Source organism: Amblyomma maculatum, chromosome 10, assembly GCF_055883805.1.
Source record: "Amblyomma maculatum isolate TAMU_Amacu chromosome 10, ASM5588380v1, whole genome shotgun sequence".
Taxonomy (NCBI): domain Eukaryota; kingdom Metazoa; phylum Arthropoda; class Arachnida; order Ixodida; family Ixodidae; genus Amblyomma; species Amblyomma maculatum.
Genome location: NC_139353.1, coordinates 2,472,767 through 2,489,347, shown reverse-complemented (window position 1 = coordinate 2,489,347; position 16,581 = coordinate 2,472,767). Strand labels below are relative to the sequence as shown.

At 46.7% G+C, this 16,581-nt stretch overlaps 2 protein-coding genes across 2 annotated transcripts in view; one reads left to right on the top strand and one right to left on the bottom strand.

The window, feature by feature from the left end:
* The first annotated feature begins 607 nt into the window (after positions 1-607).
* On the top strand, positions 608-11,606 carry Atg6 (Beclin-1-like Atg6). Its single transcript, XM_084581723.1, has 2 exons — positions 608-2,017; positions 11,338-11,606. Exons 1-2 carry the CDS (start codon positions 887-889, stop codon positions 11,545-11,547), a joined length of 1,341 nt encoding a protein of 446 aa, XP_084437849.1. The 5' UTR covers positions 608-886; the 3' UTR covers positions 11,548-11,606.
* A 1,674-nt stretch (positions 11,607-13,280) lies between these two features.
* LOC146175383 (serine/threonine-protein phosphatase PP1-beta catalytic subunit) overlaps positions 13,281-16,581 on the bottom strand; it is a 35,795-nt gene continuing 32,494 nt past the window's right edge. The window contains exon 7 of the mRNA XM_084581724.1: positions 13,281-15,480. Coding sequence (XP_084437850.1) covers positions 15,382-15,480 — 99 coding nt within the window. The 3' untranslated portion in view covers positions 13,281-15,381. The remainder of the gene's footprint in view (positions 15,481-16,581) is intronic.

Genomic DNA, 16,581 nt, shown 5'->3' with positions numbered 1-16,581 from the left:
CATACGGTGATTACATAAACACCGCAACCTTCAAAACGAAAGCCAAGACCACCTACACGTTGAGAATATTCTTCTTCCATGGCAGCACAAACCAAATCACGATCCCCCAACACAGGCCTTTTACATACGCTCTTGGTTTCTAGTACTGTGCACCATTCATGCTTCAAAAATAAATCCAAGACGCCCTGTTCGTGAAGCAACACGCAAATATGATTTGTTGCACAATGAACGGAGAGACCGACGGGGTTCGCAGGTAGGAGCACTCTTTCAACTTCCGTGGATGCACAAAGCCTCTACTGCGTCTATCGCCTCTGTCGTTACTAACGTAATCCATGAAGAAACTTCAAAATGAGCACTGAGGCACGAAATGTGCACGACGCAAAAATCGCGATTCACACGACCACACATTCCAAACGTCGTTTACAAACACACGACACGTGATCTGCCTTTGGCTTTCCTGCAAAAACCCCAATCCGAAAATAATAAACAAAGCCAAGCCAATCCATGGGTTGCAATAACGGTTTGCTTATTTTCACCCGGTTGCACCAAGCTTCTAGCTTATTCCAACCGGGTCGCAGCAACGCCGGCCATAAATCCTGAAAGGCATCGGAACAGTTTCGAAGGCGGTCAGGTCAGTCATTGCAGTCATGGTAAGGTGTGGAGGTGTTTCGCTCGTTACGGCCCACAATCCCACAATCGCGTGTAGTATAATAGTCATACGCTGGGCATAGCACACAGATGCAAGTAGATACAGAGTACAGTGGGCATCTTGTAGCGCCATCGCGAAAGAGAAACGACCACGAGAGCGAGCGCGCTGACGCAATGCCGTGAGCTGCCGAAAAAGCTTCATTTCGTCGTATTGATCCAGCTGGAGAACGGCGTAGACATGGCCGGCCTTTCGGCGACGCTGACAAAGGACCGGACGTTCCCCGTTAACTTCACCTGTCAGCGATGCTGTCAGCCTCTGCGACTGGACGCGTCGTTCTCGTCCATCGACGAGCAAACCCTCACTGAGCTGTCGGAACCGATGCTGAGTCAGTCGGACCCCATCGAGCTGTGCGGGCCCTCTCCGGTGGTGCACTACCGAGCGCCGGGCGACAGCGTTTCGAGGCGCACAGTTGAGCCGCTTCGGTTCGTCGAAAGTGGCAACGGCTTCATGCTAATCGGCGAGAGTTCGGTGGCCGCCGTCGACACTACCATCAGTCACAAGCTGGACGTGGAGACGCGCCTCTTCGAGCTGATGACGAACCAGTCGGCAGTCGACTACCCCATCTGCGAGGAGTGCACGGACAACCTTCTAGACCAGATGGAACGGCAGCTGGACTTGGCCGAGGACGAGTGCAAGGACTATAAGAAATATTTGGACCAGCTGACCAACGGCGATGAGGAGGAAGGCGACCTCGAAGAGCTGGACGCTGAGTTCAGGAGACTCGAGCAAGAGGAGCACGAACTGCTTGTGACTGTAGAGAAGATCGAGAAAGAGCGCGCCGAGGTAGAGAGCGAACGCAAGCGACTCTCCGAGCAGTTAGAGCGGCTTAGAAGCGACGAGGACCGTTATTGGCGCGAGTACTCCGACCTGAACCGACAGCTGATGCAGTGCGCCGATGACCACGCTAGTGTCGAGCGCCAGCTCAAGTACTCGGAGAACAAGCTTAGCCAGCTGCACAAGACGAACGTATTCAACGCAACCTTCCACATTTGGCACAATGGCCACTTCGGCACGATCAACAACTTTCGGCTGGGCCGCTTGCCCAATGTCCCCGTCGAGTGGTCCGAGATCAACATGGCTTGGGGTCAAACTGTGCTGCTGCTATACGCGCTCGCCCAGAAGATGGAAATGACCTTTCAGAGGTACCGGCTTGTGCCATTCGGCAACCATTCATATTTGGTGTGCCTCGAAGACCGGACTCGCGAGCTACCGCTCTACTTCGCGGGCGGCTTCAAGTTCCTGTGGGACACCAAGTTCGACCACGCCATGGTCGCCTTCCTTGACTGCCTGCAGCAGTTCAAAGAGCAGGTCAGAGGGCTTGTAGCCGTAACTTCGCTTATGATTTGTCTCAGTTGGAACGGCCAGCAGTCGCCATCTGCGATGTGCTGGGTTTATGTAACACAAGCAGTTAAGGCTGTCGTGTGTCAGATATTAGGTTAAACCATGAGATCAGGATGTAAATCATTTTAATTTATCTCTTCACTATTGCCAGCGTTAAATGTACAGGTTTTGTCAAAACTAAACACCCACCAACTCTGCTTGAAAACCGTGTGGTGATGCTTTCTAGGATGAGGACTCCTCTTATCTTCGAAAGATACTGACCATACAAGTCACGCGCTGCATGACCCAAAAAGGAGCACTGTGGGTTGTGTATTATTCGGAAAAGCTGCACCATTTTTGTTTAGCTCTCATGAAAGTGGAGTTGTAAACTTGCAACGGCATGCTGTATGAACCAATGAAATGTTACCATGGAGGCTTTCAAGAATTCTTTACATGCATGGTATGTGAAAAACCAGCGAAAAGGATGCATTCACAAAGAGGAGTACACAGGACATGTCCTTTGTACTCCTCTGTGTAAATGTGTCCTTTCTGCTGGTTTTAATGCGGGATTGCATTTAACGGCTACATTTTAAGCTCCTTTTTTCCGTCTCAGTTCTGTCCACTAAGGCAGATGGACATCCCCAGGTGGCACGGTTACTATCAGAGGACTTTCAGAAATTGTTGCATGTTTTTTCAGGGAATTTTACTTTAAAATAATGTCAGGTGAAGTAGTATACTGTGAATTGTTTGTTTAGTTTCCTACCACCAGTAACACATTGCAAAGATTCAAGATTGTTATTCTGGGAAATCTTCTAGACCAGCATAAAAAATTGCTGCTAGTGGCCATGATGGTGATGGTGCTCTTCCCTTCGTATCGGGGGGTCACAATGAATGTGTCCTAGCCTACACATAAGTTAAAAAGCATACATAAAAAGAGAAAAGGATGACTGCGCAGTCACAGTCTGGAGCAGGCTGATCGTCCTCACACTATGTTCTCACGTGGTGTGCCGCTGCTGTCATCAGGTACTTGTGGTCTAGCTGCAGTTGTTTGTCACCTCTTCTGTAGCCCAGCTTTTGGTGATGGATACTGCAGTGATGTCTGGGTGGCCCTCTGTCTTTGCAAATCCAAGCGCCTGTAGCAACATGGCGCCCTCTGTAGTTTGCAGGGAGAGACTGGTGCAGTAGGGCGCGAGATGCTCAGTGCTGTCCATATCAGTTCCGCAGCTACGGCACACGGCAGCTTGTACAGCGGGCTTTGGGTCAAACTAGCGACAGTACACCAGCATTCGTAGCACTCCGGCTTGTGCTTCAAACAGGAGGGCATTTCTATTGGTGTTGTCGAAAATCGTCTCCTTTGATATAGCCGACTTATGGGCACTATACAGTTGCTATGTTGTATTGTGTTCCATCGCCGCCCTCCACTGTTCACTCTCCGCCTTGCTGACACTCGCTTGCTCAGCTCGTACTAAGATGTCCTCTGTAAGTCCCTCCTCGAAACATTGAAAGAGGCCAAACTTGCGTGTGCACACAGGTCGCCCATAGAGTTCGGACATCCTTGAGGTACCTGCACACGCTGCGGGCCCATCGGGAATCGTCCAAGCGGCGTAGGCGGGCCCCGAAGGCCACCTTTCTTTTGGCTTCCCTGGCCTGGAAGGTCGACCATGCCACATCTCCCCGGATAACCTCTATAGCCACGCGTCTGTGGCAGCCCAGCCAGGGCTATGCAGCTCACTTATGCTGCCCACGTTCCAGCCAAGCACGGGTGGGGCACTCACACTATGGCATTCGCTAATGTTAGGCTCGGCATATAGACAGCTTTCCAGAGCTTGTGCACCATCACATATCTGTTGAAACTCCACGGACGTCTTCCGAAGACGGATTGTACGGTCCTCCCGAGGCATTAATCGTCATCCTGAGATAGCGGAATTCCACCGCTTGCGGTATTTCTTCCCCACCTGGTAATGCTACATCCTGGGCACCCCTCACAGGCTCCGCGAAGGAGAGCACAGCCAACTTCTTTGCCTTGAGAGGCCCAGCATGACCACGTGTCCAGCTGAGATCACGAGCTGCCATAGTTAGTCGAAATCCTCTATGTGGAGAACCAAATAGTCTGCAAACACCAGCCCCGGCAGCATCCAGGATTGTAGAGACCCTTCTAGGCAGAAACTCGAAACTCGGGGGGGGGAGCCTAGGTCCGATTCACGGTGTAAGAATATTTAGGTGGGAACACAGCACGGGCAAGGCACTGGACGCAAGTTTCCAGATAAGGTACCAGCCACGCTCCTCCGAACCGGGCCGCTGATAGCAGCGTCAGTGTCGATGTAGCGGTGAATCTTCGTCGCAGGAAAACAAAAACATATATCGACAACGCCGTTGCGATAGCAACCCGCTGATATGGCGCGGCGCGTTTCTCCTGCGTGAGCCGTTTGCGTGGCCCCAACTGTTCCCCCGTCGTCGCCAGAAGCATCACCGTAGCACTTTATTCTTAAGCCGTGCCCACTGCATCAGAGCAGAAGCGAGGTCCAGAATACTTTATTGGCTTGTCAATACTATTGAAGTAATTTCTTCCTAACAACGAAGTGAAGAAAAGGTTGAAGTTGCACTTTATGTTGAAATATGATGGAGTGAGTACTACAATACTCAACCATTGAGTCATCGTTATTCAATTGAAGGCGCCGGGGAAGCCGTTTTGTCACTTTGGATAGCGTAAATAGAGCAGGCTAAGCGAATCCTGCGTTCGGTTGGGCGAATGGGAGAAAAATATAAAAATTCACCGGGTATTCTTAACCACTTAATGAAGGAAATGCAACAGCGCCCCGTACCGCTTCTCTATCGCATAAATCACTAAATCACTAACTTGGAAACTGAATAAAAGAATGGAATAAGCAAGCGAGGAAGTACGGACGAGTTATGTGTACGAAAACCGGAACAAATGCTGCCGTGATTTAAGACTTTTTTGCCTCAAGCAAGCTCAATTGTCTTCAATATTTGCACGAATCACGACTGCACGAATGCCTGCACGATCTATCTATCTGTTTATGTTCATTAACTGACTTATATGCGGCTTTGGCGCACCACACTACATTACTGTTCGCCATTTTCTAACGTAGATTCAAGAAAGCTGTTAACCGTAATTTTACCTTTATTGTTTTGTATTGAATAAGTTATACTTATGTTCTTCTTCCATTGTGAAATTCTCTCCCCCTCTGTACTGTACCCTATACCCTGAAGATAAAAGAATAAGGGAAAGGAAAAAAGAAGCTAAGAGAAGTAATGGTATAGAGGAAGTGAGAGGGGGGGGGGGGGATTCAGTGGGAGCTAGCAGAATCCAGTTAGAGGACCTCTAATGTAGGGAAGGAACAAAGTTAGGAGCAAACTAAGGATGAGCGGGCACACTGATGGGCGAATAAAAGATGCAAAGTCAAAGAACTAAAGAAACCACCGATGGTTAATGCTTTTTCGTCAAAGTGCCGCCGCTTATGCGTGCAGCAGGTTCAAGTTTCGCGCGAAAATTCATTCGCCTTCTGCGCTTTTATTTAAGCATTCACGAAGCCACAGATTCATAAAACTGCGCTGAATAATGGACCTAGACAAAATCAACGCGGCAAAAATATTTCTTCCTCATCATCGGTCACAGTTTACGAGAAAATGGCTCTCAAAAAGCGTGTATTCACCATAGAAAATCATTGCCTACCACTACGTCACAGGCCGCTGAGCGACCTGCCATCTCGTATTGCTTAGACTAACTAGGGGACTTTATCTGGAACCGGCGCGGTACGCTGTGTCCCCACCTATATATCTTGCACCGTGGTCCGATTCAAGGAGGATAGTCTCAAGGTCAGCCACATACAGCCTATATAGCAATGGTGATGGTGCACCCTTGTTTCAATCTTTTGCCGGATGTTTGCCACGTCAAAGGAGAGAACTTCGGCCAGCTTCAGCAGTAGTGCTCCATTGTAGTCCTGGTAGCCATAGAGAAGTTGGATGTTACCATTAAAATCTGCTACCATGAGTATCTCCCTATTAGCTTCCCAGCGGGCCAAGTCTTGTTTAATGCTTGCTGGTTGCTTTCCCAATCTTGATGTCGCGCACCAAGGTATACCACACCCGAAATCACTGGCATGTCCAAGATGGTGCCTATCATCCACATATGCTCATGCCATGGACCCTCCAACCTTGTCCATGTAATATCCTTGCACCAGAGCACACTGACACCACCACTCTTTTTTGGAAGTCACTGTTCCTATTGCAGTGCAACCACTGCCTTATGGAGTGTATCAGTGGCTCCTCTAGGTCCTGGAAGCTGGTTTCCGCTACTGCATATAGTGCAACCCGTTCTTGCAAGTTATGTTACTTATGTCACCCAGTGACTCCTCAGGCACATGGTGTTTGCCACAGAGAGGAGGAGGAGGGTAGCTGCATTCCAGCAGATGCGCGTGCCGGTCCGGAGAGGAGACGGATGCTCTGCCGCGGGGAGCTGATCGGGTGGAGCAGTAAAGCGTTTGCTGGTGGACTTCAACGGGACGCTGGTGGTGTCCGCTGCAACACTCGGTGGCCTACAGCAAAAGCTTTCGCTCCACATTTTGTTCAGCAGCATTTAACCCCTGTATAAGAATGCTTGTGAAAGTATAGTTGGGGCAAGCAGTGCTACGCACCTACATCGCATTTGATAAACTATGAAAATCGGCTGTAATGTTTCCTTTTTCACTCGTCAACTGCCACCTATGTTGCTAAGGTGCTCTGAGCTGTCATTATTGGTAATAACCCACTTCAAGCCAGTACCAGGAGTACATTGCAACTTTGCGCGACACGTCGATGTAACCAGCATCAACTATTTGTGTTACTTCGTTATCACATGCCATTGCACAGGAGTGCATGCATGACTAACCTTCCTCAAAATCTCTACTTTGTTTTCATGCTAACAGAACCTGGACCAGTACAGTCGTGAGCAAAAGTGGTATACAACACTCAGCCAGTGACAGAGCTCAGGAAAAATGCGTAAGCGACAGCGCACGAGACAGCGACAGTGACACATGCATGTGGATAAAATGGGGCTGTGCCACTCTTGTTCCGATCACAGATATCTGTTGCTAGATGAAGTTGGCATGCAGTTTTCGCTAGCTCCGCCACCGGCTGAGTGTTGTATACCACTTTTGCTCACGACTGTACATACGCATTTCTGCAGTGGAATAATCTAGGCGTATCTCTAGATGAATAATCTAGGCAAAAAATGTAATGCACACCTGCTGTCAGCATGCGGGGACTGTCCACTAGGGCTTAAAATCGAATGTCCCCAGTGTGCTGCGAGATGAACTATAATTGCAATTGATTTTGTACAGGCAGTTTTGGTCTTGCTCTGTACCAGCACTGGAGTGCTTTATCATGTCATGGTTGACCGCCTGATGTGTTCATAATATGTAAGCAGAGAAAATGACGTAAAGAGTTCATCCACTCGCACCTCCAACACACGTGTGGTGGTCGCTCCAACACAGGTGTGACCACGGCGGCGGTCAGACCTGTGACGCAGCAGGGGGTGCTAAGAATTCCTGGCTCCGCTGGATAGGCCGCCATTGAAAACTGACCCTGGCAACGTTTAACGCTAGAACCCTAGCTAGTAAAGCTAGTTTAGCAGTGCTGTTAGAGGAACTAGAGGATATGAAATGGGATGTCATGGGGCTTAGCGAGGTTAGGAGGCCGAATGAGGCATAACTGTGCTGAAGGATGGGCATGTACTGTGTTATCGAGGTTTACCGGAGAGGCGACAACTAGGCGTAGGTTTCCTTGTCAATAAGTATATAGCAGGTAATATAGATCAATTCTATAGTATTAATGAAAGGGTGGCAGGCATTGTAATTAGGCTTAATAAGCGGTATAAACTAAAGGTTGTACAGGCCTATGCACCTACATGTAGTTATGATGACCAGGCAGTTGAAAGCTTCTACGAAGATGTAGAATTGGCAGTGTGAAAAGTAAAGACACAGTATACTGTACTAATGGGCGACTTCAATGCCAGGGTAGCGAAAAAGCGGGCAGGAGATCAGGCAGTAGGTGACTATAGCATTGGTTCTAGGAATAGCAGGGTGAGTTACTAAGCGAGTTTGCAGAGCGCAATAACTTGAGAATCATGAATATCTTCTTCAGCAAATGGAAGAACCGAAATGGACATGGAAAAGTCCTAACGGGAAGACTAAAAATGAAATTGGCTTCATACTGTGTTCAATCCCCGCCATTATGCAAGATGTAGAGGTAATCGGGAAAGTGCGATGCAGTGACCACAGGATGGTGAGGTCTCGAATTAGCCTAATCTGAAGAAGGAACGCAACAGATTAGTAAGAAAGAAACCGATTAACGAATTAGCGGTGAGGGGCAGGGCAGAAGAGTTCAGAATCTCGCTACAGAATAGATATTCAGCTCTAACCGAGGATGGCGACATTACTCTAGAAGCAATAAACAATCATTTCAGAGATATCATTACTGTGTGCGCTGTAGAAGTAGGCAGTAGGATAGTTAGAGAGGATACCGGTAAGCTGTCTAAGGAGACGAAAGATTTGATTAAGAAATGCCAGAGCATGAAAACTTCCAATCCAACAGACCAGATAGAATTGGCAGATCTATCAAAGCTAATCAATAAGCGCAAAGTGGCCAATGCAAGGATGTATAACATGGAGAAAATTGAGCATGCTGTAAAGAACGGGGGAAGCCTTAAAGCGGTGAAGAAATTGGGCATAGGCAAAAATCAGATGTATGCGCTAAGGGACAAGGCGGGCAACGTCATCACGAATATGGACAAGGTAGTCAAAGTGGCCGAGGAGTTCTATACTGATCTCTACAGTAGCCAAAGCAGTCAGGACCGTAATGAGATTGGTGGTAGGAAAAAACAGTCAGACGTTTCACCAGTGACGAAGGACGAGGTTAAGAAAGCAATAGAAACTATGAAAAAGGGGGAAAGCAGCTGGAGAGGATCAGATAACTATAGATTTGTTGAAGGACGGGGGGGATATCATGCTAGAAGAACTGGCCACCTTGTATACGGAATGCCTGGCGTCATCGACGATACCCAAACCATGGAAGAACGCAAACATTATCCTCATTCATAAGAAAGGGATGCTAAGGACCTTAAAAATTACAGACCAATCAGCTTACTGTCTGTTATGTATAAGGTATTTACTAAGGTAATCGCTTATAGAATCAGGGCAATCTTACACTGCAATCAAGCAAAGGATCAAGCAGGGTTTCGGAAACGATACTCTACTATCGATCTTATCCATACCATGAACCAGGTGATAGAAAAATGCTCGGAATATAACCAGCCCTTATACATAGCATTCATTGATTATGAAAAAGCATTTGACTTAGTAGAAACCTTGGCGGTGATGCAGGCATTGCGAAATAAGGGGGTAGACGAGCCGTACGTGGAAGTGCTGAAAGATATATATAGTGGCTGCACAGCAACCATAGTTCTGCATAAAGTAAGTAACAAAATTCCAATAAAGAAAGGTGTTAGGCAAGGAGACACGATCTCCCCAGTACTATTCGCAGCTTGCTTAGAGGAAGTATTCAGAGACTTGGAATGGGAGCAATTAGGGATAAGGGTAGATGGAGAATACCTCAGTAATCTGCAATTTGCTGATGACATTGCCTTGCTTAGTAACTCAGGAGATGAACTGCAAAGAAGGATTGGTGACCTAGACAGGAAAAGTAGAAAGGTAGGATTGAAAATTAATATACAGAAGACTAAGGTAATGTTCAACAGCCTCGGGAAGGAACAGCAGTTTACATTAGGTTGCAAAGCACTGGAACTAGTAAGCGAATATGTCTACTTAAGACAGGTAGTAACCACAGATCCGGACCATGAAAAGGAAATAAGAATAAAATTGAGATGAAGCGCATTTGGCAAGCACTCGCAGATTATAACTAGCAGCTTATCGGTATCGTTCAAGAGGAAAGTATACAACAGTTGCATCTTACCTGTACTCACCTATGGGGCTGAAACGTGGAGGTTAACCAAGAGGGTTCTACTTAAGTTGAGGACAACGCAGAGGGGTATGGAACGAAAAATGGTAGGGGTAACATGAAGAGATGGGAAGCGTGCAGAGTGAGTCAGAAATAACTTGTTAATGACATTCTAGTGGAAATTAAGAAGAAATGGGCATGTGCAGGATATGTAGTGCGAAGAGAGGATAACCTATGGTCGCTTAGGGTAACAAACTGGATTCCAAGAGAAGGAAAGCGTAGCAGGGGGCGGCAGAAAGTTCGCAGGAGTGAAGTGGATGCAGCTAGCACAGAACCGGGTTAATTGGAGAAATATGGGAGAGGCCTTCGCCCTGCAGTGTGTATAGTCAGGCTGATGATGATGATAGTGTCAGAGCGGTTAGAGCACTAGGCTGCGGAGCCTAATATTCGCTGGCATACTGGTTGGTGCATGCTTTCATAGGACTTAGATGTGCTTGTTCCATCTCTCTCACTTGCACAATCCAGACTACACTGGCTGCATTTCTATAAAGGTTAAGCACAAAGCACTTATGTGCTAAGAGGTGTCAGTGCATTTTTAAAGAACCCCAAGTGGTTAAAATTAATGCCCTGCACTACAGCCATGTCGTCCTGCAAAGCCAGTGTCGGTTTTGGACATTAAATCTTATGCCACACAAGCAAAAAGTTTGCAGCCACTGCACTTATCCCTTGCGTTCATCAACATTTTTGCTCTATGAAGATTGCAGACCTAGTTTTTCTGCCCACTTCGCTGCAGCCACACCACGCCGCATAGCAGCTTGTGTTATTTGCTGTTCACTTTAGTGGATAGCGTGTGCGGTTAAAAATACTTTGCAATTCAGCATTCACAATGCAAAAGTGCTAACATGCTTTCTAGTGTCAGCAAATATAAGTTGGCCCGTATTAATAGATTAGCGCATTCTAATGACAGTGGCTCTGCCTTCACTGAAAATGTAGTAAAGGTCGAGAAATGAAATACAGGTAGCAGCATTATCGGCCGTCCTTGCAAGCAAGCTGCAGTGCGTCGAGATCGGCTAGGTTGCATCACTTCCACATAATCCCTCTAAGAGTTTTAATTGAGCGGAGGCAAGAAAGTTTTTCATCTTCCGATTTCTACAATAATGAATCCATCCTTTTCTGCAAGACAAATGTCAGATCGGCTACAGGCAGCAATTTTTACTAGGAATGTAAATGGGATAGAATTGTTCTCGGTGAATCCCCAGGTCATCAAAATTGGAAGCCCCTCCACTGTGGCGCCTCTTGTAGCCAAAGTGCAGCATCTGGTGCAAACATGTCAGAAAATCTCATTTGCCATGCAGGTGAGCAAGATGGACTCCAACTTTTGCCTTCCGTACCGAATAGACAAGGGCAAAATTGAAGACAGCAGCACGGGCCAGTCGTGCTCCATCAAGATTCAGTTCAACTCAGAAGAGCAGTGGACCAAAGCACTCAAGTTCATGCTCACCAACCTCAAGTGGGGACTGGCTTGGGTGTCCGCCCATTTTGCCGCCCGTGACACAGGCAGCTGATTCAACATGCAACTGCTTGTGTATAGCAAATGTGATATAAAACCGTTTTGCGAGTAGTAGCTCTTCTTTGGTGTGACTAAGATATTTGCAAGCTGAATGGTTTTTAGTCACATGTACTAGCTCAATACATCATGAAGTTGATGTGCCTATTCAAGCACTTGTACACTGACTCTGCATGCTCAGTAGTCTACATTGCATCAAGTGCACAAAACATGGTGACAAAAGGGTGAGTAATCCTGGCCCCTTCCTTATCTGTCCACATACTGCATGTTGAAGTAGACTGCCCCCACATGGCATGATGGGTCCCATAGAGATCTGTACGACTTCATGCCTCAGAAAGACTGGTGACAAGTACAGGCAGCCTTGTCTAAAGCACAACATACAAACCCTCCATGATAATGTATGCTCACCTGTGCATGAAACTAAGTTGCTGGTCTGCATGGGCCCAAAATGCACTATGCTGTTCCTAAACAGAGTGCAGACTTGCCCACAGCTAGAGGAGGTGATCACAGTGCATTGTAAAACACTTAGCCAACTGCCAACTTGCATGTCGACAATGCCAATGAGAATGTCCTAGTAGCAAGCGCGAAGATCGACAGCAGGAGAGAAGCGGAGGACACCACAGTATTTAGGACGTGCATGCCCACACAACACATCTCAAGCACAGGAGCGATGTTTGATAGCGCAGACTGTCTCCGGAACATGTCCTCCATGCTCAAGATAAGGCTCCTCACTCTGTACAGGCATACATTCAAGGTGTACTTAAGGCCACAGCTGGTTGTAGGTGTGCATTCAACAGAAGCAGGCTCTGTTCAAGAAGCCACATCTGGCATATGCAACAGATTAGAACAAACTATTTGTGGCACTTGCTTTATTGAAATGCATTTCTATACTTGCGTCGCTGGTGAATTGTATACTAATTGCAAACTTTGCAGTGTAACTACATTAGTAGCAAGAGAGAAAAGCAACAGACGAAAACATCAGCCTTGTTCTCATGTTTCTGCACACTGGAAAATTTTCTCAGCAGCAATGATGCATTTGGCAACAACTTCACATGCTTGAACATATAAACAAGCTTGAACAAACATGAAGAGGTTGAATGTGCCAATGAAAACTATGTGGCCTTGCTGCGCAGATCGGAGGCCTGCAAGCGAGGTGTCTGCTCTTGCAACCTCTCGAGACAAAAGCAGCCACCTAACATTGAATTACAAGACTGCTAAAGGGAATGGATGGAGGATGTAAAAGCACAGAAAGGGTTTGGCCAATTTTCAGGGCTCCAAGTTGAGGCAAAAGCCTCAATAAAATCGTAGATGCAAAAAGTGAAGCCACAAGACCTAGGTTCAGGTCTGACAGATACTGCACTTTGCCTTCCTGTAAATCGATTACTAAAGCAGTAGTAGGCTATGTAAAAAAATTTGTGACGATCCCAATGACACTTGATAGCAAACAATTAAAAATAAATCATGATTGCAGCACTTATGCTTTTGCATTCTCCCATAGTTTCAAATTTTTTCAACCACACTTGCCTTAAAAAGTGCAGGGGGTGGTTAGCATTCTGCTTGCATCTGAACGCACCTGCCAATGCCAACATTCAATAACGCAACCTTGTGTTCAACACCTCAATGCTGTAGCTATTAAGAAACCATGGTAGGTAGCTCCCAGCAGGCCAAAAACAATTTTCTTCGCTCGGCAAGGTGATGGGGTATTTAGCAAATGAAGGACACAGGAGTCTATTTCTTTCCCAACTGTTTATTAACCTCTGAAAGGAGAAAGACATGCCTCTTAACAACCTCAAGCTTCCAGAAGAGAAACGGCCGCTACACGGCAAGCCGCGTCGGTGGCCGCTAATGCCACGGCGCCTAGGACAGCAACCACACTGGCTCAGCGGTGTTACTCCCATTACCGGCCCCACAGCCAGCTAACACAATGGCATCCATCTCTGCTCATTTTATTCTGCTCTGAACAAAAACGTCTGTTGTGCCACTTATCACGATGTTCACTGCATGATGCAAGCCAAAAACACCGATGGCCGTGCAATATTTAGGACCCAGGGAAAGGTGAGCGCTGGGCTTCATCTGCTTTTCACTGCCAACACTGCACAATATCAGTTTGTGACGCACTTGGACCGCACCATCAAGAAAAAAAAAAATGCAGAAAAGCAAGTTTGTGGGTTGTCATTATGGGTGGTCTTGCTGGAACCTGTACCACAGTGGGAGGACTTCTTTTGAAAAGAAGAGCTTAAAATATGTTACAGACACGTTACTCCAGACACAGGAGCACATCGAAAATCAGAACGTCCAAAGAAAAACTATTCTGCCAGCAAAACTACTGAAAGCCTACAGCGAAAAACGGTTATGTGAACACGAAGGAATCCAATCTGCCACTCACTGAGCAATGTTCAAAATCTGCCACTTTTCAATTGCAAAGATGTCAATTTTCCTTTTTTTATTCGCAGGATGCAAGCATTACGTGCCACACACACAGCTCCTTCGCCATAAGGCAGACAGACGAGTGGATGATGTGCAAATGACACACGAACTGCTTCATATGCAAATGAAGGCTTGTAATGACTGCAGTGTAAGCTTCTACGAGGAAGATGCATCTCAAATACTAATTAGAAAAAGGCCGCAAGAACACTCATCTGCATACTCTCTGAAAGTACTGAAAAGGCAAATAAGTGTGTAGGGTGAGGGGAGGAATCGGGATGCCTGAGACCTCCCTTCCTCCACACAAGAAATTGCCGGCAAAAATAACACCTGGCCTACGTTTCCAGGCAGGGGTCTTCATTATGTCCGAAAGGAAAAGAAAATGTAAAAACCAAATGGGAAACTTGTTGATGGCACAAGCCCACATAAAAAAAAATGCTACTGGCACTAAGCCTCCTTTCATACACCACAAGAAAAAAGGGGGGACAAGATAAATTCCAGACATAACATCATGAAACAACGAAGGAAATTTACACTTGCCGCTCGGGCTAATCTGTAAACACCACAGCAAACTTGGTGAATGAGTGAGGTGGGGCAAGTCTAGTAGTTCGTCAGGCTGCTTATAGATGCACCACACAACTCACTCGGCATCGAAGCCTCTATTTTTTTTTTTTTTTTTAACCAAATGTTCGATTGCCATATCTCAAGGAACAGTTGTATACACAAGTGCATCAAAAATAAAAGGTCAGCGCAAACTTGAGCTTCGGTTACCGGCGGGCTTAAAACACACCACTCGAAACATACAGCAGCACTCCCAATCTCAAGTTCATCTCGCACAAAAACGGCAACTCCCCCAGTCCACTGAGGATTACAGGGCCAGATGCAAGCAGCAAGGGGGATGGGGGAAAGCTCCTACCCTGTTCATAACAGTGCCTTCTGGCCTTCACATAGAGCAGGTGCCGAAACAGGCACGGAAAGGGAGAATTAAAGAATGCAGCGGACAACATGCGCAACAGAGAAAAGATGAAAGATGAGAAAGTTTTACACAAGAACCATCGCACAATGAGATAAGAGGTATAAAACAACAGTAGAAAGAGCTGGAAGGGCAAAAAAATAAGAACTAAACATAACATCATATGTGGACAGAGCCGCCAAAAAAAAGAAGGCATCCGCACACGAGCTATGAAAACGGTGACCCCAAGGAAGAGCCAGCACTGGGCCAGCGCGGGAGCAGTGGTGGTGACATTGGCGTGGAAACTCAGGGGATGCGGGGAAGAGGCAAGCGTTTAAGTTCTTGTCTGGCGGCGGCGGTGGTGGTGGCGGCGTCATGTTGGGTGGAGACACTCCGTGTGATTTTCTTTGTTCCCCCCTCGGTCCTGTCCTCCGTACATCCCCAGAAATAAGATATTCATTTCTTCTTGACGGGCCCCCGGGGCGGCGTGACGGGCCGGCCGGAATTGAGACCACCGTACTGGTACTTCGCCTTCTTTTCTGAGGGCTTCAGAATCTGCCGGAATACAAACGACAAGAAAATCACAGCAGAGGTTAACAACTCGACTGCCTTTAATTTGCAAAGCAATGTCAGGCAGCAAAATCAAATTGCAAACAAGAGCAGTCATCTCCCAAAGAGAACAGACAACAGGATAACACATGGTCAAAACCTGCAGCGCAAATGTATTCGCACAATACAGTTAGAAACCTCCGTGGTTTACGCCTTGATGCAATAAACAACATTGTTTAAAATAAAATAAAAAGAAGACTCTATAGTAGGATACAAATGCTATAAAAAAAGAAAGCAGCAGTTGCCATTTATGGGCAGTGGTTCGCAACGCATGCAATACTTTGCTGAACAGTAAACAGAATGGAATGAGTTTTTCATATTTGATTATACCATACAAGCCAGAGAAAATTAAATTGCTGAGCCTATAACTTGGTTAGATGGCTACCGGTTTACCAAGGTATCAAGAAAAGCCTTAACAGGGGACTACTTTCCGTTGCAGAGGAATTGTGTGTGGTGGTTACTGCAAAGTTGAGTTCTATCAGACTAAGGCATAGGGCAATTTTAGCAGAATGTCGAAGGGGACAAGAGATGCTGAATAGGCCAAGGTCACATAACTCAGGTTAGTGGCACGGCACAATGTCAGAAGCATATTGTCTAACACTTCCCTGCCCACGAGAAAAGTGGCAGCTTTTGGCTGGTAGAGCTAATATTTTTCTGCGGTTACCGGAACATGCTAAGAATTAATTTTTGGAGGAAAAAATTCCCTCTCTAATGGTACTGGTCTCAATCACCATATTTGCACATAAGACTATAAATTTAGTACACACAGAATACCTTTAGATCAGCACGAGGCAGCCGCGCAACCGTTCGAAGAAAGCGAAACCTAGCGGCAAATGAGTGTTGGTATTCAGGGTAGGTCTGACCCAGTTTCACTGACCATACTAATATTTTGCAAACCGATGCAGTCCATCACCCAAAACTTGTCCTCGGGTGCACAAGACTTGAAGAAACTGCGCCGTTTCCATGTGCCTCCAGTGCCGACGCCATGATATGTAAGCAATGCACACGTGTCATCTGACCAGACTCCAGCAGGGTTTCAAATCCCAC

What these genes read in the sequence shown, in the direction of transcription:
- Atg6 (XM_084581723.1), top strand. Translation starts at nt 887, where the DNA reads ATGGCCGGCCTTTCGGCGACGCTGACAAAGGACCGGACGTTCCCCGTT. An exon ending in TGCAGCAGTTCAAAGAGCAG is followed by an intron (nt 2,018 to 11,337) that starts GTCAGAGGGCTT and finishes TTTGCCATGCAG; the next exon opens with GTGAGCAAGATGGACTCCAA.